General features: G+C 38.9%; 1 protein-coding gene across 1 annotated transcript in view; it reads right to left on the reverse strand.

The window, feature by feature from the left end:
• LOC115786213 (zinc finger matrin-type protein 4-like) overlaps nt 1-17223 on the reverse strand; it is a 120988-nt gene extending 103765 nt beyond the window's left edge. The window contains exon 1 of the mRNA XM_030738269.1: nt 17104-17223. Within this exon, the coding sequence (XP_030594129.1) occupies nt 17104-17190 (87 nt within the window). The 5' untranslated portion in view covers nt 17191-17223. The remainder of the gene's footprint in view (nt 1-17103) is intronic.
• Nucleotides 17224-24294: the final 7071 nt, after the last annotated feature.

Below are 24294 nucleotides of genomic sequence, written 5' to 3' on the forward strand. Positions count from 1 at the left end.
CACTGATTTGCTATTGGACGATCATGTCACTCTTATTCTCAAAGTTACTGCTAATCGGCTACAGTGGTGAAAAAACTTCCAAAGGAATGCAATCCTGTGAAAAAGTAAATACACCCCAGGATCCAGTACCATGTGAAACCACCTTTAGCAGCAATAACTGTAAGTAATCATTGCCTGTGGGCCTGTATCAGTGTCTCACATAGTTGTGGAGGAATTTTGGCCCCCTCTTCTTTAAGGCTGCTTCAGTTCCTTGAAGTTTGTGAGCATTCCTTTATGCACAGCTCTCTTAATGTTCCACCACAGCATTTTAATGGTGTTGCAGTCTGGACTCTGCTGGGACTATCATTTTTTTGTTTTTTTGTTTTTTTCGTAGCAACAGAATTTTCCAAATAGGAACTAAGGGACTGTTTCAAATAAAATCAAATAAATCAACCACAATCTGAGCTGTTCTCACAGATGGATAAAAAGTTTGAAATTACAAAAATGGCTAAAATGAGTTGCCAAAACTATTTGGGCAGTCATTATTGTGTCTCTGTGCTGTTTTATTTTTGTGTTGGGTTTTGTGATATTGTTACACATCAGCTTCATCTAGAATGTCCACAGCTGAAAAAATTTTCTGAAATTACTTTTATATCAAAATAATAGTTGCAGTAAAATTTAAAACACACTTTTTTTTTTTATTTTCCATTTTAATATATGCATCAAATGTAACTGTAAAAATGTAGTCAATTTTACAATGTTTTTTAAATTTATTTATTTATTCATTTTTTAAATCTAACATACCAACACCAAGTAAATCTACTTGGGAACCAAATATGACACAAACAAAGCTCGAGGCAACATTCCTGTGAACTCCAGTGATCCTAAAATGCTCTTACAGTGCACTTGGTCATTATTGAATTTAGGAGACAGAGTACCATGTATAATTCATGATGAAAAGACTTTAATTTAAGCAGTATTAAACAAGTTTATAAATTATACAAAACCTTGAATAGAGTTTGTGCTTTTTGGCTTGCAAGTCCAGGGAGCCAAAGACTTCCCGTCAGGTACCTGAAAACACAGTCAGGTTTACACAAGGTAGAAAAATAAAGCTGACTTACGATGAAATTTGTTAGTAGGAAGCTCAAGACAAATAACTTCCCAAATTATTACATCATTTAACTTAAAGTACGCGCTGAAAAGTATTTCTGCTGACAGATATGGCACCTGAGACAAAAGGCTGAGATGGCAAACTTAGAAACAGTGTGTTGGTTGATGCCTTCCTTAATCAGTGTTTGTGCTGTTTCAGAGAGCATCAAATGATGTGAGACATACAACGTCAACTAACATAGAGCGCCACCGAACATTACAAAGAGACAAAAGCAGAATCACTGTCACGCTTTAGCTTTAATTTCTATTTATAAGCGCATACATTTTGCCATCTTGTATAAAGAGTGATTTTAATGGTGAGTCCTTTTTTCAGATCGTCAGTGGAAGTTAACTGATGTCAAAGGAAATAAAATATCTTTGATTCAATAGGTATACGTGCCACTGACAGAACTCAATGTTTAATGTCTCTTAAATCAGTGAGATTTAAGACTTGGCCAGCGTGAGACTCTTTTTGCAGCCATTATCTGTTCCTTCATCAATTATGACAAGTAAACCAGTTCCAGAAGCAGTCGTCGAGGCCCCTCCATAAACTCCATGTTTCCCTGAGTACTTCCTGTCTTATGCCATATGTTTGGCTTCATGGTTGGTGAGAGGTTATTCTGGTGTAATGTTTTTGATCCAGACCCTTTCTGGCTTTTCTTCTCCTTTGGATTCCTGTTGGTAACAAGACATTTGCTTGCTTCTGCAGACTGTTGATTGAGATGTTTTCATTCACTCTTTCTCTTCACTGCTTGTTTGGGATTATTCTTCATGGCTCCAGGATCGAGGAATTCAGGTGCTCCAGTTGTTTTTGATCTTTTTTTTTTTTTTCTTGCAGTCCACCAGCGGTTTGTTTGTTACTTGATATTTAAATTTACTGTGTTGAGGTTCTCAAAGACTTTTCTGTTTCTGTCCTTACCACTGAGTGGTGTCTCTGGTCTTCATATTGCCCTTTGGCTTCAAGTGGTATCTCAACAGATGACCTCAACATGACCTTAAATGAAGCTTGGACAACGGGGCCCTTTTATGTGTAAATGATCCATGAAAAAGGAAGCACCTAGGTAGCATGCTGCATCTTTTCAGTCAGTTGATAATTTACTTTTGCACACCAGGAAACACGCGACGTGTCAGACACTCTTCCGTTCCATCCTTGGCGTGGCCTCAGATCATACTAGCAGCTTTCAGAAGTAGAGCAGTTAGTCTGCACAGGGTCTGATATATTGAAAATTTGAAAAAAAAAATAGACCCGCTGCTATTTTTAGCTATGTGGTGCAATGAACAGTTTCTGGGGAACCACAAGCATTGTTTGAGATGCTACAATCAGATCCGGTTGCTGTACTAGAGTTAGAACAGTAAAGTTCCTGGAAAAAAAAAACACTGTTGCGGGATCATAAAAGGCAACAGTAGAAATAGAAGGTTTAAAGATATTTTTAAATCTAACAAATGTCCTAAAAAAACTTCACATTATTGTTAGTGAATTGTCATTTAAACTTCTCATAAAATAGATGACTTCTAATGTCCTTATCATGATCTGCCTTCCATGTTGTCCATTTGTTTTTCCTCTCTGTCGCTCTCTCTTTCTTTCTGTTTATCCCTCTTGGCTGGGCTTTGGTTCTTGTCGGATTCTGGCTGGCACACCAGGACAATTACCTAATCATGTTGCTGCAGTATTTATAAATCAGCTATCACCACCCACTCTCTCCCAGACTGTCCGTTAACTATGGTGGTACAAACATTCAGACTCCATTACTGTTGTCCTTTTGGATTTCTATTTTCCTTGTTGTTTGCCAGCGCTGTAAACTCCGAACTGCATGCTCCAAATTTAATCCAGCCAACTACTTCTTCCTTTAACTAGCCACCTCGTTCCTGCCCATCCCTGCTTGTCCACTCACCATTTCCTCCACTAGTGAAACCGCAGATGCAGGTGCAGCGTTTTTACTGGAAAGTCCTGAGACATCTTAAGGAGAACGTTTGCTACTGCAAACAACCTGAAGGGCAGCACATGCTATTGTGTCAATGTAAACCTGTTCACAGCATAGTGAAGAGTTGTTTGGCTACACCACCGCAATGCACACCTTATCAGATTTGGTTCCTTACAACTTTGTCCTCTACCACAAACTGAAATTCAAGTTGGAAGGTCACTGTTCACAGTGGAGGGAATCCACAGACACACAGGGCCTGAACGGGAGTTCCAGGCACTGCTCTGACAAGAGCAGCTGGGCTGGAAGTTGGGCTGGAACGAGATGACCAAATTTAAATCAAGTGTGGTTTTTGCTCTTTATGGTTGGACTGAAGAAATATTTGACTGCACCTCACTTGAAATTAGCTATATGGAAGCATTACTGACTGATTGTAAACTAACAACACAATCCTCCCATTGAATTCTAGCCACATCTAAATAACACCAAACACACAAAAGAATCATATCTCTAACACATTTTTAAAAGAATCTGAATTGGTATTGAGATTACTTTCATTTAGTGCTCAATTGGATAAGTCTGTTTTTCTTCAGACCAGTGAAATTATTTTAATATGCCATCACAAAAAAATAATAATCTATTTGGAACATAATGAAGGTGACTGTTGCAGTAGATAACCCTCAATTCCCAAAATAGAGTAAGCTTCACCAGTAAAGTGTAGAGCTATTTAATGAAGAAAGATGACCACACATGGATGGCTGTAGAAATCCATAAATTAGAAGTTGATCATTCATCCCATGTGCAGTATAGCAATTAATGATAGTAGCACTACACATTGAGGGCATCAGTATGAGAAAGAGAGGGGCTGCAGAGCCGTGGGATTGAGCTAGCGCCACAAAGAACTGCTAAAGCATTGAATACTGTAAAATCATAATGAGGTTTTATTTAAAAAAAAAAAAAAAAGGCTCACAGCATGCACATTTCTCACTACAGTTGACTTTGGCAAATTCTAGAAAGCAAGAGTTAGTTTGGCACTGTGTGAAATGTAAATTAACGCAAAATGTAATAATTTGCAAGTAATTTCAATCTGGATGGCTGTGATCTTCTGGCCCTGAGGCAGCACAATCCCAGTGTTTCCCACACAAATTTCTGATTCACATATCTGAGGTTTGGGCTGAACTCTAAATGTAAGCAGTAAATGTGAATTTTGTATATAGACCGCAACAGATTTGCAACAGGCAGCTAGGAGATCTATGATTTTCACTGATCCCAATTAATCACTGTATTATTACAAACAGATTGCATGAAATTACATGAAAACTGATTGCAGACTGATAGCCAACTGGCTTATTGCCATTTTATCGTCACTTTGATGCACCAAGGTTGCTTTGAATATGGCAGCTGATGACAAATGGTCTAAGACCATTTCCAATGCAACAAGACCGCAAGTTCACTGCAATAAATTTGGTCATGCCACGGCCTCCAAGCACTGTTTTCTCTAGTGTGACTGTAGCACAATTAATGTTATCATTATTAGGAGATTTATATTAAATTTATCTCAGTACAGGTTCATGTTGGAATCTCGGCATATAACTGTTGCTTGCAACAAAAATGTGTGACTGTGCCAGTAGGGAGCATCTCCACCATCTCATTATAAAATAAGTGAAAGCAGAAGGAGTCTGTTGGTTTGATTTTAAATTAGAGCTTAGTGTAAGTGTGCATTTAAAGAGATGCTAGTTTCTCTCCTCTCCTGGACTTTTTTTGCCAGGCGTTTGTGTCAGTGAAGGACTCTTCTGTGTGTGAAGAGGGCACAGTCCACAGTGGAGGCGAGACAGGTGAGCCATTTAACACACATAAAAACACATTGAACAATTGGCCTAAAGGGAGAAAAAAAAAAGAGCCAGATGAATGTTATGACAAATTACTATTTGTACTGTTGAGCCCATATCCTTCCACTTTTATTCACCTGTTACTGTAGGCTAAATAATTCATCATTGTATGAGAGTTAGGCTCTCCCACTAATACATATGTTATCCCCTTTATGCTGGAAGTGGGAAACTGTCCAATCTCTCTTTCTCTCTCTCTCTAACCAGCAGCAATAATTCTACTTGTGAGAGAGCACTGTTGTGTATTTTGTGCTTGGGCCACATAATATGCATTCTGGAGGCTGGATAGAGTTTAACACCTACATGCTAAACTGCCAACCCCAGCAGCAACTCAGTTAAATTCAATTAAATTCAGTTTTATTTATATACCACCAAATAACAACAGTTAACTCAAGGTGCTTTATATTGTAAGATAAAGACCCTACAATAATACAGAGAAAACCACAACAATCAAAGACCCCCTATGAGCAGCACTTGGAGACAGTGGGAAGGAAAAACTCCCTTTTAACAGGAAGAAACCTCCGGCAGAATCGGAGGCAGGGAGGGGCAGTCATCTGCCGCAACCGGTTGGTGCTGAGGGGAGAGACAGGACAAAAGACATGTTATGGAAGAGAGCCAGAGATTAATAATGTCTAATGATTAAATGCAGAGTGGTGTATAAACACATAAAGAGTGAAAAAGAAACACTCAGTGCATCATGGGAATGCCCCAGCAGCCTAGGCCTATTGCAGCACAACTAAGGGATGGCTCAGGGTCACTTGATCCAGCCCTAACTATAAGCTTTCTCAAAACAGAAAGTTTTAAGCCTAATCTTAAAAACAGAGAGGGTGTCTGTCTCCTAAATCCAAACTGGGTGCTGGCTCCACAGAAGAGGGTCCTGAAAGCTGAAGGCTTCCCTTTCTGCTTTTAAATACTCTAGGAACCACAAAGACGTCTGCAGTCCAAGTGCTCTATTGGGGTGATACGGTACTATGAGGTCTATAAGACAAGGTGGGGCCTGGTTATTCAAGACCTTGTATGTGAGGAGAATAATTAAATTAAATTAAATTCCGGATTCAACAGGGAGACAATGAATAGAAACCAATATGGGAGAAAAATGCTCTCTCTTTCTAGTCCCTGTCAGTACTCTAGCTGCAGCATTTTGGATCAGCTGAAGACTTTTTGGAGGGTTCTTAGGGCAACCTGATAGTAATGAATTACAGTTGTCCAGCCTAAAAGTAATAAATGCATGAACTAGTTTTTCAGCATCACAGAATGTTTCTCATTTTAGAGATATTGCACACATGCAAGAAACCAGTTCTAAATATTTGTTTAATATGTGCATTGAAGTCAAAAATGACTCCAAGATTCCTCACAGCGTTACTTTAGTATCTGGTTAGAAAACATGTTTCTAAGATTTGTAGGGTTGAGTACAATAACTTCAGTTTTATCTGAATTTAGAAACAGAAAATTAGAGGTCATCCATGTCTTTATGTCTTTAAGACATTCCTGCAGTTTTACAGCGATGGCAAGAGTTTTGGCAAATGACAATAGGGCAATCACCAAACCCCACTCTGTAATCAATACTAACAGGAACAATAAAGTCAAAGTGATCTCTATATTAGAAAGATTGAAGTTCAATCACCAACACAGTTACCGGTGTGGATAAGCACAAAAACAGTTTTGTTTTGGTTATGATGTTGCCAGATTAGTTCTAGTGGGCCATGCTGACCACTGGGGAAACATCAGTGGGGCACTGCAGTGCAGTAGAAATGCATGTATTCATGACTTGGCACAGCGCAGTGCAACTAAAGCTGGTGATATCAGGTCTGTGGAGAACCAGTGTTTGAGTGTATGTAGACTTGTAAAGTACTTCTGATAACCAAGTCGAATTGTTAACAATTACACTAGGAACAATTCTGGCATGAATCTTGCAATACCTTGTCATGAAGCGAAGTATTGATCTAGTTTGACAGTTTTAAAATTCCCTGCAGTGTGGCCAATACTGTCACTACGCAAAATCTTGATCTGAAACTTAATTTTGCACAAGTGGACCAACCTACTGTACAAACAAGAGGACTAACAACTGACCATCCAATGCCAATCAACACCTTCACGCTCTACCATAGGTAAAGCAAAATTCTTTGCAAATATTGTTTATGGATGACAATCACAATGGCAGAACTCACAGCCAGTACAGTCATACAATTCATCACGGGCTCATGAGTGAAGCTTTCATCTGAGGAAAATGGGAAAAGAGACGGGTTTTGAATCACCAGCCAGGCACTGTTAGAGCTTCAGTTACATTTATGATTAGAATTAAAATGTACTGTAGTAATACAATTTGGTCAATTTACTACATATCCAGTGTGTACAGTTATTGTCTTTCAGTATATGCTGCCTTACCACATCTGTAAGTCACCCTGAACAGTTCCTAAAGTTTTCAAAAATGCAAATCTCGGTATCACTGCGGACCTTCCAGTTCTATGATGGTCTGAGTCTTGTGAAAAGATTTTCCAGTTTATGAAGAATGAGAAAACTTTGTTGAAAGTTAAGAAACTCAGCTTTTTAGATTTCGACGCATTCCTCTCAGACCTACATCGTCCACTTTTGTCAGAACATTGATGCATAGCAAATGAACAAAATTGCCATTTGAGCAGCCAGCAATGATTGCATTGTAAAAAGTTATCGTCCTCAAGGTCCATTATTTATTCACATTCACCCTAAGTCCTCTCCACAGCACCTACATTTTTCCTCATTTTGCCTGACTTTGCAAGTGAAACAGATGAGTTTAAACAGCCAGCACAGCAGAAATAATCAATCACTGATACAGTACAATAGCCAGGATGGGATTGTTTAAATGGACGGAACTATAGTTATCTTTGCTGACCTGTTGCTGACAATGAATAATGATAAGAAATAAAGTGAGTTTGTCGGTCACCAATTTTGGAGGCCCTCCAGAGCTGCTGTCTGAGGCCAGATATTTGTGCAAAATCCAACGTAGGCAAGAATCCTCTGGCTGAAACAGATGCCATCTAAAAGTCACAAAGCTGTATCTGAGTGGAAGAACTCCTGGATCAATGCCACAACTAAATAAAAGCAAAACATTACAGGAGCACTGGCAGTAAGTCTTGTTAATCAGATCTACACTGATTTGTTTTTAATTACTTACACAGCCAGTAGTACACAGACGTAGATGGTATCAATTAAATCACAGTATGACTAATATGATCTTTTGTAGTATCCATCAGTATCCCTTGTAAAAGCTATTTCCACATATATAAATACAATGTTTATATCCCACTAGTGTTAAGTGGGCTACTACTGATTATGTGAATGTGGAATCTATTTTTATACTGCTACATTTGGTGAAAGCCAAACACAGCATGTTAGCACACTGTCAGTGGTGGATGGGTGATGATTTGGGCTTGCTTTGCTACCACGGGACCTTGACACCTTGGAGTCATTAAGTCGAACATGAACTCCTCTGTATACCAAAGGATTCTAGAGTCAAATGTGAGGTCATCCATCCAGCAGCTAAAGCTTGACCCAAACTGCATGTGGATGTCATGCTTTGTCTGTCCTAGGAGTGATAAACAACAGAAAGGTGGTGGAACATAGTTGGGTGGAAATTAAATATCGCATCCTGCTGGTACTGCAAGTTACTACAACTTCCTGCAAATACAGGGGGCGTGTACATTTCACACCTACAAGACGCAAAGAGTGACATGGACACGGCGGATTCTATTACACTTTGCCATGATACCAGGTTGCTACAACAAAATGGCTGAAAAAGAAAAGAATCAAAATGTTGGCTTAGTCCAGTGGTTCTCAAATCCAGGCCTCATGGCCCAGTGTCCTGCAGGTTTTAGATGTGTCCCTGATCCAACACACCTGAATCAAATGGCTGAATTACCTTCTCGGTATGCAGTCAAGTTCTCCAGAGTCCTGCTAATGACTTCTATATTTGACTCAGGTGTGTTGAAGCAGAGACACATCTAAAACCTGCAGGACACTTGGCCATGAGGCCTGGATTTGAGAACCACTGGCTTAGTCAAAGTCCAGACCTCAGTCTGATTGATACCTTTAGAGAGCTGTGCAGTTGGAAGCACCTCACTACTACTTATTCACTTTATTCCTACTAGCAAGGCCTGCGGCAGTTTTTCAGAGTCTTCATTCGTTCAGTGTTCAGTGGTGAGTCGAACAAAATTCCGTCACAGATACAGGTGAAGGGTGACGTACTTTAAAAATGACAAATATATCAAATACAGTCGGAGAATGTGACGTCACATTTGCAGGGGCATGAAGAATATGAAAATCCAAAAGATTGGGATTTATGATGAATCTTTTTTTAATAACATATAGATGTTGATAATTGCTGTATGTGTGATGATGGTCGTGCAAAGCGAGTGGCCCATCTGTTAAGGAGGATATACTTTAGGGTACATACAGACGTATGCTACAATCACTGTAGTTAGAAGATGGAAGCACTAAGGGTGTACTTAGTTTTTCTGCTTCTGTGTGTTGGCTTAATTTTGGTTAAATAATGATGACACAGTGCAATATGTCATGTGCTGTTGTTCATCCGTGGTTCTATTTAAATAATTTATGAACCTGATAAGAACCAGATGATTTTTTAAAAATTATGTCCTTTATTATGATACGTGAAACCTTACAATTGAAAGAGGGTGTAGTTTCTTTTTAATGTGACTGTATTAACAACTACTTGCTAACTACACACTAAAAACTGCTTGGGTTGTAAATAGGGGTTGATCAGCATTCTAAACCCCAAAGCTTAGTATTACTAGTAAACAAATATTTGACAGTTTTGCTTCAAAGATTGATGAATGATGTACACTTCAACTGTGATCGACTAGTTTGAGAAGGAAATTTCATCTGGAATCAGTGGAGACAAAGCCTTAGCCCTTGCTATGGTGTCGATGTAGGAATCCGTATCTAAGTAGCTACGCTGGTGAATGACTTTACAAACTCTCTTGTTCCAAGAGAGTCCTTCCAGCTTTAGCTTACCAGAGAGGGATTAGGAAATCTTTTAAAATTCATTTTGACCAACCAGATCATCTGGACTGAGTCATCTATAAAAAAAAAACAGTTAGCGGTGATTTTAAATTTGATTTTAATCACTCTGTAAATAACTTGATTATATTATTATAATTCAATTATGCCAAAAAAAAAGAAAAAAAAAAAAAAAGGATCTGGTCTATTATCAGTCTGCACAAGGCCAAAGTAATCCTGAACAAAATCCAGTAACTGTGATTTATATATATGAAAATTGAATCCATTTTAGACATCATATCATCATCACCATCCTCATCTTCATTGTCCTCTTTATCACCATCGTTGGCATCATCATCAAATCTCCCACAGCAGGATGTCTGCAGTAATCACTGTTCCTGCCACTCTCTCAGTGTTGATTAGCCCACAACTTGATTGCAAAAGACTCCATTCTCAGTCTCAGTAGAGGTCCCATGTTTGGCCTAATTGAAAGTCTTGTTAGCCAGTGTAGTACGAGGGTGGTCTGCTGCTTAGTGAGACCTAACCCAAAAAACAAAACCTCAGATCTCTGTAACAGCTCAGCTACCACAGTGAGCATTAACAACCCATCAAATAAAAGCAGTCTTATCCTTAATATCCAAAAGAGTCATCAGAGACCCATCTAATTTTTGTTGATTTGGAACACCCGAATGGCAAAAGATTTAACACAAAATCCATAATGGCAGCATGACTGTTTGAGACTTTATTTGAAATGGCAACATAATCTCAAAACTGTCCTAGACTGAAAGTCCGTGGTCAAGATATTTATCACAGAGGATTTCCATCAATATTAGCTGTATCCAAACATTTGACTGTTTGGGTATTTGTTAAAAAGGTTCTTTTTCACATTTCATTTTTTTAGATTTGCACTTCCTTATCAATTCGTAATTAAAAATGGTCAGGCAGCATACTGTTTTGTTCAAATCAAGTTCTTTCAAATTCATTATTTGAAATTAATTCATTATTCATTCATCAGAGCTTTGTTTAGACAGACTAGTGGCACTGTTTTAGAGTCACAACATGCACTCCATATTTTCCATGCTAGCAAACGATTTGTTGCACTTCTGGTAACCAGTGTATATGTAACCGCACATTTAGCTCTCTACACCATCATCACTAAGAGCAGTCTTTCTTTCTCTCTCTGTATCTCTCTATGTGTGTGTGTGTGTGTGTGCGCGCGCTTGCATGCATGTGTATGTGTTTGTGTCTGCATGTGCATGGCACAGTGCTGCTAAAAAGGCTGGACCCTCCCACACAAACTCAGAAAGAGAGATCTCTCTTCTGGATCGGGCAAACTAAAGTCCACAGAGGGATGATTTTTTTATAACACCAAATTATAAGGATTGATGGTGAGATTTAGTATCACATATGTGTGTGCTATTGCTATTAAGCAAGCAAAACAGTTGGCCAAGATACACAATAGACATGCAAAGTCATTATCTTGTGCGTGCCTTTCCATTAATGGGACTAGTCATTGAGACTGCATTAAAAATGAGATGCCAAGTTGGACTGCTGTTGCTCCATGTATGCAAAAGTGACCGGGGCATTCATTCAGATATGAAGCTGACATGTTCAGACACCATCAGATTAATGTAAAAGAGTGCATGTTAAAAACAGAAATGCCAGCGGTCTTTTAGGGAATCCAGCTAAAAAAAAAAAAGAAATAAGCTAAAACTTTATGGGACTGCAGATAATTGAGACTTCATGTTGTTAGGGGATTTTGTAAGGACGAAACAAAAGAAACTGGATCTATAATAAGAGCAGCTGTCCCACCTCTCTGTCCCCACTGTGAACTGTAAGGTCTACAGAAACTGCTACCTCTATCATCAGCAGCATTTTGTCCAGCTGGCACTCTGGGGCCGTGTGAGAGACTCTAACATTGCTCCCAGGGGGGGAAATTAGCTGGACTGGTTGAGCGAGGCTGCAGAGAGACTTTACATCCTATCCCAGAGACCTGTGCACTGATCTGCCTCCCATTCTGTCTCTATTATTCTGCTGCTTTGGCTTTGGGGAGGCAAAGGCTGGCCAAATTGTAATGTCATGCCTTGAGGTCGAAACAATGAGCATTTGCTTTGTGTTTGCTGCTAAGTGGCCTATTCCCATGCAGTGTGACCCAAGCGGCGTCCACAGATCTGCTGAGTGAAAACATTAGCACTCACACTGGGCAGACTGCCTGCACTTCAGTAATATAATCATCTTGGTGTTTAGCCAGAGCAGACATTTAGGGCAAATGTTGAGTCAGTGCAACAATAAAATAGTGACACTGACCGGTCTAATGAGATTAATTCTTTTCAGTGCGGGCACAGCATCAAACTCAAATAATATGCTGTCAGAGAAATAGCATGGTGCAAGACATGACAGCACAAACCTGTTGGATGATCCTGTTGTTACAGTAACTTGTAAATTACACCCATTACAGCTTACATAACAAGAGCCATCAATGATGGGGATATTCTCCTGCGATTAATGAAAATATAAAATAAATGTAGAAGTCTGAATAACATTACAGCCCCATTTCATAGTAAAAAAAAAAAACATTCAACATACACCTTATTACCTTCTGCAAAGCGCTTTGGCCCTAATCTGGAGGCCTTGCCCTAAACTTTTATCCAAATACTTTTAGTCACCCCTTGGGCCAGTAAAAAATATGTTTTCAATAATAACAATACTCATTAAATCAAATCAATTTTAGGCAGGCTGTAAGAGATTGGTTTTCTATGAGTATCTTTCACATATTTAGAAATACTTTTTGGTAACAACATCCTAGATCAGACAAAAAATTTCCACAGTAAACAACTTAGAGAAAGTACAAACTGCACTCTTGTAGAAGGGTGTATACTGCATGTCTTTCTACTCATATAATCTATAACAATAAGCCAGATATATATTTTCAAGGTATTCACATCGTATTATATTCATGTGTATACAGGAATATTACAATATAATGCACCCATACTACATAATCTGTTGATATCAATGCAGTATGTGTAACATCACTACAATCATAAGGCAACAATGTACAAAACATAATACAACCATGTTTTTTTTTTTTTTTACATTTGAGCAATATTGCTGAGCAGTAGGTATGGCTTTAATATTACTCAATGATGAGTCATAATCTTTATTATTTATGGCCATGAGCCATCACTGACCTCATGTTAGACAATACGCAGCCAATCAGAAATTGGCATCACAGGCTAATCAATAAGGCTGCAGCCTAGAACTGATGTGACTATAAATAGACTGGGGTTTTACCTATTTGAGATTCCCCAGTCTGGTGACTGTTGAGGCAATTTGCATATAACGAACTCATCACAAAGTAGTTTGAGATGATTTGAGCTTTGTGACATGTCACATCATACTGCTGGAAGCAGCTTTTAGAAGATGGATATACTGTGGTTATAAAAGGATGGAAATGGCCAGGAACAATACTCAATTAGTCTGTGGTGTTTAAACAACACTCAGCTGGTACTAAGGGGCCCAAAATAAGTAAGTACCAAGAAAATATCCCCACACCATTACACAATCAGTAACTTGGAGCTGTCCTGCGTTAAAGACATTCTGTCAGTAACATCTGATTGTCACAGTAGAATTTGAGACCTGTCTGACCAGACAACATTTTCCCAAACACCTGCTGTCCAATTTTAGTGAGCCCGTGGAAATTGCAAGCCTCCATTTCCTGTTATTGTGGTCTTCTGCTGCTGTAAGCCATCTGCTTTATGGTTTGACGTGATGTGCATTCAGAGATGCTCTTCTGCATACCTTGACTGTTGCCTTCCTTTCAGCTTGAAACAGTTTGACCATTCTCCTCTGACCTCTAACATCAACAAGGTATTTTCAGCCAGTGAACTGCCACCAGTTGGCGTATTGTCTCTTTTTTTGAACTGTTCTCTGTAAACCCTTAGAGGTGGCTGTGTGGGTATTTGTGTCTCAAACACTCAGACGAGCCCATCTGGCACCAACAAATATACCAGATTCAAAGTCACTTAAATCACCTTTCTTCCCTATTCTGATGCTTCTTTGAATGTCAGTCTGAATGTTGTCTTGACAGTGTCTACATGCTCAATCTGCTGCCGTTTGACTGTTTAGATATTTGCATTAGTGAGCAGTTGAACAGGTGTACCTAATAAAATGGATTTTGAAAACATTTGGATTTCTGAAGCTTTGCCTATTTAGCAAAAACTAATATCCCAGCACTAATCCTAGATGGATTGCTGATGACCTGGTTATGAGGTAAAAATTACCGTGGCTTGTTTTATTCCTGCAAGAACAGAGGCGCTTTTTGGATGCTTTGTTCAACATCTTATTTAGTGACTGCTTGTTTATAAGAAGATACAAGTGGCTCTGCAGATTTGAGAAGAAGCTGAAAGAGAAGATTCATCCCCTTTGATAAAGAACACATTATCTTCAGTGATACAGCAGAGTTTGCTTAGTTGTTTGCTTCAAAACAACTCCCAAGCTCCGTGAAATAAATGCGCTCAGCTCAGACTGTTGGAGCACTTGGTTACTTTGTGGGCTATTTATAAAAATCCCAAGACCCATCTCAGTTGACCTTGTGTGAATGGAATAATGGAGAGAGAATGGAAACAACTTTGGCAAGAATGCAATGGAAAGCAACAAAGAAGCAGAGTAATTTTAACTCCACAAAAGCAAACAATTACTGATGATGTGGAAGCACGGAGCTTCAAAGCTGCTTATTTATAGGCATCACAAATTACAGACAGCATACAGGGGAGTGGAAGTGCTTTTTTCTCCAATTGAAGCTCTTCACAAACAGAATGGAAGACTCGAGGGCTTGAAAAAAAATCACTGGAATATTAAAGAAAGGGTCGATGAAGGAGCTTTATTATCTGACAGTTTATAACATGTTGCTGTTTGGTGCAGAACTTTATTGTTGAGCTTTAAAACAGATCAGAAATTAGAAGGAGAGGATGGTGTCCCAGGGAAACTTTGGAAAGCTTCAATGGTGCCATCTATTGTTTTGCATGTGGGGAAACTTGATTTCACATAACTTTAAATGAGGCAGATGGTGCTATTAGCACCTACTTGGTAAAATGGTGCGTAATTTTTCTCATCCTGCTGGGGGCTGCTGAATAAAACACAAATGGGATGTGTCTGGGATTCTTAAGTATGTGATGAACTGCTGCTCCAGGAGGAAGAGGAAGCCTTCTGACACCTTCTATACTCATAAAACAAGCTGTCCTGTGAAAGCAAACAGCCTTAAAAATGGTTTGCTTCCTATTGATCTCCACAGGATTCCTCCTTACTTTTTCCTTGTTTGACAGAAAGATGCACAACGTGCAGAAAAAGTAGGGTATCATTGAAGTTAGAAATCTTTTATTTTAATATTGTCAAAAATGCAGATGTGGCTCTTTTTATTAAACTCATATGAAGATGCTTTATTGAGGTGATTAACGGTATTGCCTGCTACAGTGTAAGCCTCCAGAGATCAGTCTTTACTGGTGGAACAGGCAGCTACTGAGAAAACAGCAGCTGCCAGTGGCTGGAACAACATTAAAAAAGGAAAACGCCTGTCTTTTTGTGTCCACTCTTCTCACATAACTTCTGGCAAATGAAGACACATCTGCCACCATCAGCAGAACATCCTCTCCATTCAGCCCACTGATGTGCCGATGTCCGCTGCAGCAACACATATTGTCAGTGCCTGATATGAATGTCATCTTTCTATGAAACCGGGGCTCTTACAGTCATCCACACATGCTGGTGTTGTCGTGGTACAGGAATTTCTAAATCATGTACAATACTTTTAAAAAATATTGATATTAAAGGCAACTTTTGGTAAAGCTGAAAAAAAAAATCACAAAGCCAAGTGTATAAAATTACCCGTCACTGCACTGTGCTGCCCAACAAACAAATAATATTCAATTATTGTTATCCTTGGAAATATTTCAATAACACGAGGGAAATGAAGGTAAATATCACCAGAAAGAAACCTGAAGGAAATTAAGGAAGAAAATGGAACTAGTTTGTTTAATATTTTAATCTTCTTTTTTTTTTTTTTAACAATCAGAGCATCTATTTGACATCATTTTATCATTTCAGTCAAATATCGTCAGGATGGCATTTAAATTGATGGCATTCAATTTAAAGTTTTATTTTTTTTTTAAATCCAACTCACAAAGTACAGAAGCAGAAACCAAACTCATCCTTGCAGCCCTTCATATGTTCACTAATGCATCTGCAGTGCATAACTTTGGAGACAGGAGTAACTTCACCTCTGATACTGTACTGACACACACACACACACACACACGCGCACAGCTTCAGTTCCATTCATGTAATCACGCTGACAGACAAACACAAATAAAGAAAAAAAGTCCTCATCTGTTTAAACCTCCGCATGGTCTGATATTGGGAACCATTTAGATCTGTCAAATTTCAGCAACTCTTCCCTGAGGCTGTGACAGGTGTGTTCAGCTCCCTCTTATCCACCTTAAATGTCATCTTAATTGCAAGCTGCATGTTCAGCAACCTGGGGCGGTGTGTGTGCGTGTGTGTGGGGGGGACTTAATATTCATTACTGTTTGTCCTGTATTGGAAGAAAAAGCCACAGGCTGCAGGCTGATAAAGTAACCTCCTTGAAAAGTGTGAAACAGGGGTTTCTGAGATGATTTGTGCCTCTGGGGTGGAGGACTTTTAACAGCATTGTGTGTACAGTACTGTACAATGTGTTGAATTATTTCAAGTTAAACCTCTGACTTGAATAAATGACTAATACGCTGAGATTGTTTCTGAATATGCCTTATTTATAGCTGGTCCCGGGGACTCCCTCGAGGATCAGCCGGGGGTGTCACCTCTCCAGCATGCAGGACCTTTACAACCTCCAGCAACCAGGCTGTTCTGCTTACTTTTTAACGCCGGTGTGCACCGCAGCGCGCAGGCAGCAGCACCGCTGCTTCTTACGGGCGCCTTCGTGCAACAAGAATCTCGGCGTTAAGATATCAGCATGCAACACGACAACCATGCCTGTCCCCCCTGCAGTAACGAATCTGCATAAAGTCACACTCACTCACTCCTGTGCACGCGTGCACGTCTCTTATCACAGTACAAAAAAAAAAAAAAGAGGGAAAAGAAATAAAAGGAGACAGGACGGTGTGACGGGTGTGAAATAAATGTACCTGTAACTCCACGCTGTAGCCCTGATGGAAATGCGTCGGGAACACCGCCAGCTGATGTTGCACTTGGAGGGAAACTGTATAATCCATTAACCAGAAGATGCTGAAGAGTGACAGACTGAGCGGGAGACGCGTCTGCTGCTGGCAGCGGTACTACACTGTAGTACAATCTGAATGTGCTCTCCGCCCCGCTGCGCTCCCATTGGCCGCGCAGCGCTCATCAGCCGCGTCAGTTGACTTGAGGCAGGAGGGCGGCAGTGGCATCTCCCATTAGCAAATGTCATCTGTTCACACATTTCAGATGTACAATGTACAGGCAGGAACCAGAGATGGGGATGCAAAGATCTGCAAAGAGCCTTTTATCGTTCAAGTAGGAGTATGAATATTACCAGTATGTTTAGTGTACTGGTCTGTAACTAGTATTATCCCATCAATACATATCAATACACTGTAATTGGCAAAAGGGATTTTATTTATTTATTTTTTTTGTAATTTAATTTATATGTTGTTAACCTAGCACTACAAGTGGTGAGGTTAAAGTGATGAGATTAGCCTGCTAAAGGGTCCAGCATGGGTGTACCTTGGTCCAATAGTACAGAACCTGCACACATGCTGTAGCTGTGTACTGCCACTAGGGGCCAGTGTCAAAAATATGTGTAAAAGCTGTTTGTGGGATGCTCTGCTTGTGCTGTTGTTGGTCCTTCTGCCAGATGTGCAGAGAACTGAAGTGTTGCTTGAGTGCTCAGGTAGAGTAGAAAAACATGGACACAGCTTCTGGGTTGGAAAAATGAAGCCGATGCAGAAGTGACCTAAACCTTCTGGACCTATCTGAAGGCCACCAGATGGCGATAGCTGTGGTTGCAAAGAGACTTCTGGTCCTATGGAAGGCTATGGGAAAACAGCTTTCTGGCTTGACCTCTGTAAACACTTTCCTCTGAGTTTATGAGTTCAGTCATTTTTGGTCATACTCAATAAAAAAAGTTAAGTATACTTTGTAAATGTTGGTCATATTCAAAATGGAGGATTATCATTGGATAACAGCTTATGATTGACAAAACATTAGCAATGAGCAATCAGCTCCACAGTCAGACCCACCCCTCATTGTCACATCTGTTTGAAACCAAGACGGCACCAGTGTAAACGTTAATCTCGAGGCTTCAAAACGGGACTTCAGTAATCAGTGGATGACATCACAGTAGCTGCGTGTACCTTTCATACTGTCTGTGGTTATAAGCATTTCCAGTCGTGAGATCTGTTCGTCAGGGGTGCCTCCGTCTCCCTTTTTATTTCTGATCGTAGTAGAATTGCTTTCATTACAAATCCTATGTGACCCAATTCTTAAAGGTTTATCTATGTTTGGTAAAGAAATAAGAATAACTCAACTAGCTGCTTTATTTTTGAGAGATAACCAGCAGATTGCACATGCTAGATCCCTAATAGATATGTTCTCAGCTGCATCAGGTCTGAAACTAAACAAATCGAAATGTGAAATCTTGTGTCTTTATCAGACTGAGGATAAAACCATGCATAATATGCCTGTTAATAATTGTGTTAAATACCTTGGAATTCATATTTGTAAGGACCCGATGAAACGACAGCTTCTCAGCTTCTCTCCCAAACTGAATAAAACAAAAACCGTTCTAAACATGTGGCTCCACAGAGACCTTTCCATCATTGGACGAATTCTGTTAACCAAAGCTGAAGGAGTGTCACGGTTTCTTTATCCTGCTCTCTCGTTGTATCTTCCGGACTCAACTTGCAAGGACATAAATAACATTTTTATCAGCTTTGTGTGGAAAAACAAACATCACCACCTGAAAACGGAGATTTATTCTGGCTCTAAAGAGGAGGGTGGCCTCAAACTCCTGGACTTTAAAGACTTGAATTACACATTTAAAGTGAAATGGTTGAAGGAATGTCTGAAAGCTCCCAACTCTTTATGGTATTTCATCCCTCACAATATATTCAAAGAAGTAGGAGGTCTTCATTTTCTGTTATTATGTAATTATAATGTCTCTAAACTTCCTTTATGTTTATCCAAATTTTATCAGCAAGCTTTGTTGGCATGGAAACTGCCACTCACAAAATTTCTCTCCGCACAAGACGATAATATGGAATAATGAGAATATTACTAAAGGGAACAAGTCTCTGTATCTCGAAAACTGGGTTGATAGAAACATAATACTTATAAAAAAACGTTTTAACAGTGAAGGTCAATTATTGTCCTACGAAACATTTCTTCAGAAAAAAGTATTTCCTGTCAAACCCAAAGAATATTGATCTGTAGTCAACTCTATTCCTAGAGGCTTAATTGAATTATTGAAAGGATACGAAAAACGGTGTGAAACTTTTGATCCTCAGTGTTCACTCTACCTAAATGGAATTCAACTTTTAAGCTATAAATGTACCAATAAACATATTAGGAAATGCTTTTATAACAAAAGGAAATTAACACCACCAAATTAATTGGCGTAAAGCGTGGCTTGTTCCCTTTAAATTCTTGCTATTTAACAAAGTCAGAGAGCTACATCTTAAACTGTTACACAATTTCTATCCAACAAATACATATATTCTAGATTCTCAGATGCTGATGATAAATGCACCTTTTGCAAAACGGAACCTGAAAGTATTTCTCACTTGTTTTATAAATGCCCTTTTTGTGTTACTTTCTGGAAAGATTTGGAGAAATTTCTGCTTAACAAAACAGCAATTAATTGTCAATTAGAAGATAAAAACATTATTTTGGGTTTTTTTTTTCTCAGAATTATGAACACAACATCTATTTATCTTATTGGGTAAATTTCACATTCATAAAGCAAAGATGTAAAAAACAACTCCATTATTTAGATTATTTTTTTGTTGAAATAAAAACTTTATTTTAATTCACTAAAATATAACTTCTATTTACTTGGTGCTGTCACTTCTTTAGCTGTTTATATTTCCACATTGTTCATATATTCAACTTGTGGTTCAATTGAATGTATATTGTAAATTTGTTTATATATCTTATAACTGTTGGAAATAAAGGTTTAGTTAAAAAAAAACACTGTCTGTGGTTATAACATGATTATATGTTATACAATGAGCTCCTTTGTTGTAAAGGCAAACTGGGTTTTAAACACAATGAAAAGTGTCCACTGCAGTCACTTTCTATACTCTTGCTGCTTTGTTTTTGCCACTCCACTTTTCAGTCACCAATCACCATTCACGTAGCATCATCCCCACCAGGCTACAGGCTATGCACTATTGGCTGTGTTAACTGTGTGCAAGCACATCTGCAACGGTTGCATACCTCTAATCCTTCACTCTGTGCGGCTAAATACAAATGCACATGCAAATAGACACAAAGTCTGCTGTGAGTTATTGAGAGTTCAAAGGTCTAATGAGTGGATGAATGAAACTATTGCAGAATCTGGCTGTCCTGATCCTGATCCTGCAAAACCTCTTCCCAGAGGGTGGCAGGGAGAACAGTATGTGGCGGGGGTGGGCAGAGTCTCTGATGATGTTCTGAACTCTACTGAGACATTTGTGAGCAACACCCAAGATGGATGGAAGAGAAGCCCCAGTGATCTTCTCTGCAGTCCTCACCAGTATCTGCAGCGATTTTCTGTCTGAGGCTCTAGAGCTGCCACACCACATGGACATGCAGCTAGTCAGCACCTTCTTTATGGTGCTTCGATAGAAAGTGGTGAGGATGGGAGGATAAAGGTGTGTCTCTTCATCTGCTGCAGGAAGTGCAAACCCTGCTGAGCCCACTTAACCAGTGATGATGTGTTAAGTGACCGGTCCAGACTGTCAGTTATCTGCATTAATATCTAAATGAATCAGCATTTGAATCAATCTGCTCCACTCAACCTACCAGAATTCTGTGAAACATTCCGTGGAACTCGTTTTTGGGGTTTTTTTGGTTTTTTTACTGAAGCATGAAAAATGAGCAGGATCTCATGAAAAAAATGAAACAGAGGCTCATCAAATAAAATAAAAAAATTTTTGCACCCTTGCAGCAACCCAGGGGCAGTGGTCAGCTGTATTTAGCTAGAGGCAAAGGCCTTGACAAACCTGAAGATCAGCTGGAAGTTTGGAAAGTTCTCTCTCAAGGCAAGAGTTTCTGGTCAGGAATCCTCTCGCTTGTTTAATCAGTATCCTCAAGCAGCTCCTCACATCTCAAAATTCTGGGTTTATATAACATGTCTAATATCCATATTTGGACATGTAACATAAACTTATGGTTCAGTTACCAGTCAAATCAATGGTGGGCGTGGTGACTAAACACTTGTGGATAAATACTGTGAGACTGTGTGCATCACCTAATGAAAAACAAAATTCCTATCACACAAAACAGCGTAAGAGGAAACTCGAAGCTATGCATAAACGAGTGAAAAAAACCTCATTCTGTACAGCCACTTAAATCTCATTAATGTATAAAACACAGCTTCATGAAAGATCTAATAAAGAGACGTTAGGTACTTTTAATGTGTGTGTCTTCATTATTTGTTGAGATGTACCAAGCAGTAATGCTTGTTCTGATTTGCACACTAAATTTCAAAAAAAATCTTTGCACATTCGTTCTTTCTTTCTTATCATGGGTACGTAATAACCCACTTCACATTGGTTTTTTTATTATTGATTTAACAGATTTGTATTGCCTTCAGATTTTTCAGTTTAACCTCCCTTTAACCTTACTGCTGTATTCTGGCTTTGATAAGCTTGGCTCTGGAGTGGGATGTGTGTTTTGTGTTGTGGCCTTCATTGTGGCCTTCCTCCTTGGAGCAAAGCTATCTAATGAAAAATGAGTTGGTATTTTTCTTAAATTGGAACATTTTCTCATTTCAAACATATGATATGGTTCCTGTGTTCTATTGTGAATAAAATATGTGCTTATCAAATATTTACCCCCATTTTATTTATTAATTTTTTATTTATTTATTTATTTTTTTTTACATTTTACACAGAATTCCAACTTTTTCAGAACTGGGGATGTATATAAGATGGCCAAAGTAATCCCTGTAAGTCATTCCTTGTTAGGCTCTGTATGACATCAGTGAGGTGGTTATAAGCCCCATCTACCTGATGTTGAAGTCTTCTTACAAGGTGCAGCCAGTGTCATGCCATGATATACCATGATCAACTGTAAGTAATTATGCAGAATGGTAGTGTTCAGGAGCCACAGCAAACCAAACAGTAGGCCATGTCTAATTGCAGAGTTCTGAGGCGCATTGTGCATTAAAGTCCCCAACGCTCTGCTGACTCAGTAACTGCAGAATTCCAAACCTGCTCTAGAATCAACATCAGCACAAAAAATGTGCACCAGGAGCTTCATGACATGGGCCCCATTGGCTAAGCTCCTGTAGGCATTAATCAAAAAAGACTGACGCATACTTTTACTTGCATTTATGTATACGGTAAATGAACATTTCAACAAATACAGTACTGTGCAAATACCTTGAGCCACTTATCATTTATTTATATTTTGCTTATTTTTATATTTTGTTATTCCTACACACAAAAAAATAAAGGTAAATTTTTGTACCCAAAAGGTACTTTTATCAGGAAAGTTCCCTCTAAGTACAGAGATGGACCCTTGGGGTGATTTACTGTGGACCATCAGAGGTACAAAATCACTGGTCAGAGCAAATGGTACAAAAGTGTACCAGTAGAAGTCAGTGTTGGGTGGGGTGTTTCCTCCCAGACGACAAAAAAGGCGCCAGAAATGTAAAATGGCGGACTCTCCGGTTTTATGCAGCCTGTCCACCGAAGAACTTATTCAAAAAATATCTAAAGCTGGAATAAAAATGAATGAAGACGAGGCAAGAAGATTCAGTGGTAAGTAATCTGACCTATTCATGTTCATGGTCTAACTCAGTCTCCATTCATTTAAAATTTCAGACTAACATGCTAACAGTACCTAGCATGTTGTGTGCACAGGGCATTACCCAACTTCTCTGCAATTTCAGAATATTAGTATTTTAGTGAAGTACTATCACAAGAGCTAAGTAATTCCATCTTTTTTTGTTTAACTACTTTGTTTGGGGCTTGTATTAGCTGTGGGGTCTCCTTTAAAGCTCCCTTCAGCTCAGCTACACCATCTATCCTAAAAAAAAAAAACTCAGCGAAATTTACTTGAACTAGAAGCTGCATTTCTAGCTTTTGTTATTTTGGTTAGATTTGAATTACTAGCTGCCTTTAACAATAATAATTGACAATGTGTTTGTGTATTCTACAGTGTATTGATGAGGTTGACAGAATTCACCCTTCAACATCTGCCATCTGTCAAGACGGCTTTGCTGGTGTCTTGCCAAGTGTACTTAAGCTTGCACAGGGAAAGTCTGTGCTGGCAAAACAGCACTATGACGCAAGAAAAGATGCCCTGGCTGAAGATCTACCAGGTAGTCACAATCATCTTGCTAATAAATGTGAAAGTAGATCTGCTGTAGTTACGCTCTGTATGATTTTTTTTTCTTTTTTTGCATTTGAGGAATCGACTTAAGGGCTGGACTCATCCTCCTGCCATCCATCTTCAGAGAAAAGATTGAACACTACATCACTTTGGGAAAGGTAGGCATCTGAACTGTAGTAAGATCTTGTTCAAATAAGTGAAGAGGAAAGAAAAATGACTCGAGTAAGGAATTATTTTTACTATATTGATATTTTGATCACCATTTAACATATTTAAAGTTGTATTACTTAATATTTTAAACTTGTAAATTAACACTAAGGTTTTTAAATTATTTTACATAAATTAATTGGAACAATGTCTTTTGCTGCTTGGTTATTTATTTATTTTTTATTTTTTTCTTAATTTATATAGAAAGATGCTGCTACACCCTAGCCAACCATTCAACTGGTGGATAATAAGTGGAAGACGGTGATGACCAGTGCCGGGCCCAGTCTGGTGAAAGTAGAGTAGATGTTATGTCACTGCACGAGCCTAAGTGAAGCCTTTATAACAGCCTTCAGTATATATTTTGTTTTCAACATTACATTCTTCTGTCTTCTGTTCACTTCTTGTTTTAAACTGAATGAACTGATGTTAAATTATACATTTTGATAAATAAAGAATATTTTTGTGAACCTAAGGGTTTGTTTTTGTCTCTCAAAGGTACCATTAGCCATGTCGCTCCAGCTGTACCTCATTGGGTACATAATTTGTACCTTTGTAGTGGGTACAGTATTGTACCTGTACATAAAGGCACA

This window comes from Archocentrus centrarchus, chromosome 9 (assembly GCF_007364275.1).
Source record: "Archocentrus centrarchus isolate MPI-CPG fArcCen1 chromosome 9, fArcCen1, whole genome shotgun sequence".
NCBI classification, from domain to species: domain Eukaryota; kingdom Metazoa; phylum Chordata; class Actinopteri; order Cichliformes; family Cichlidae; genus Archocentrus; species Archocentrus centrarchus.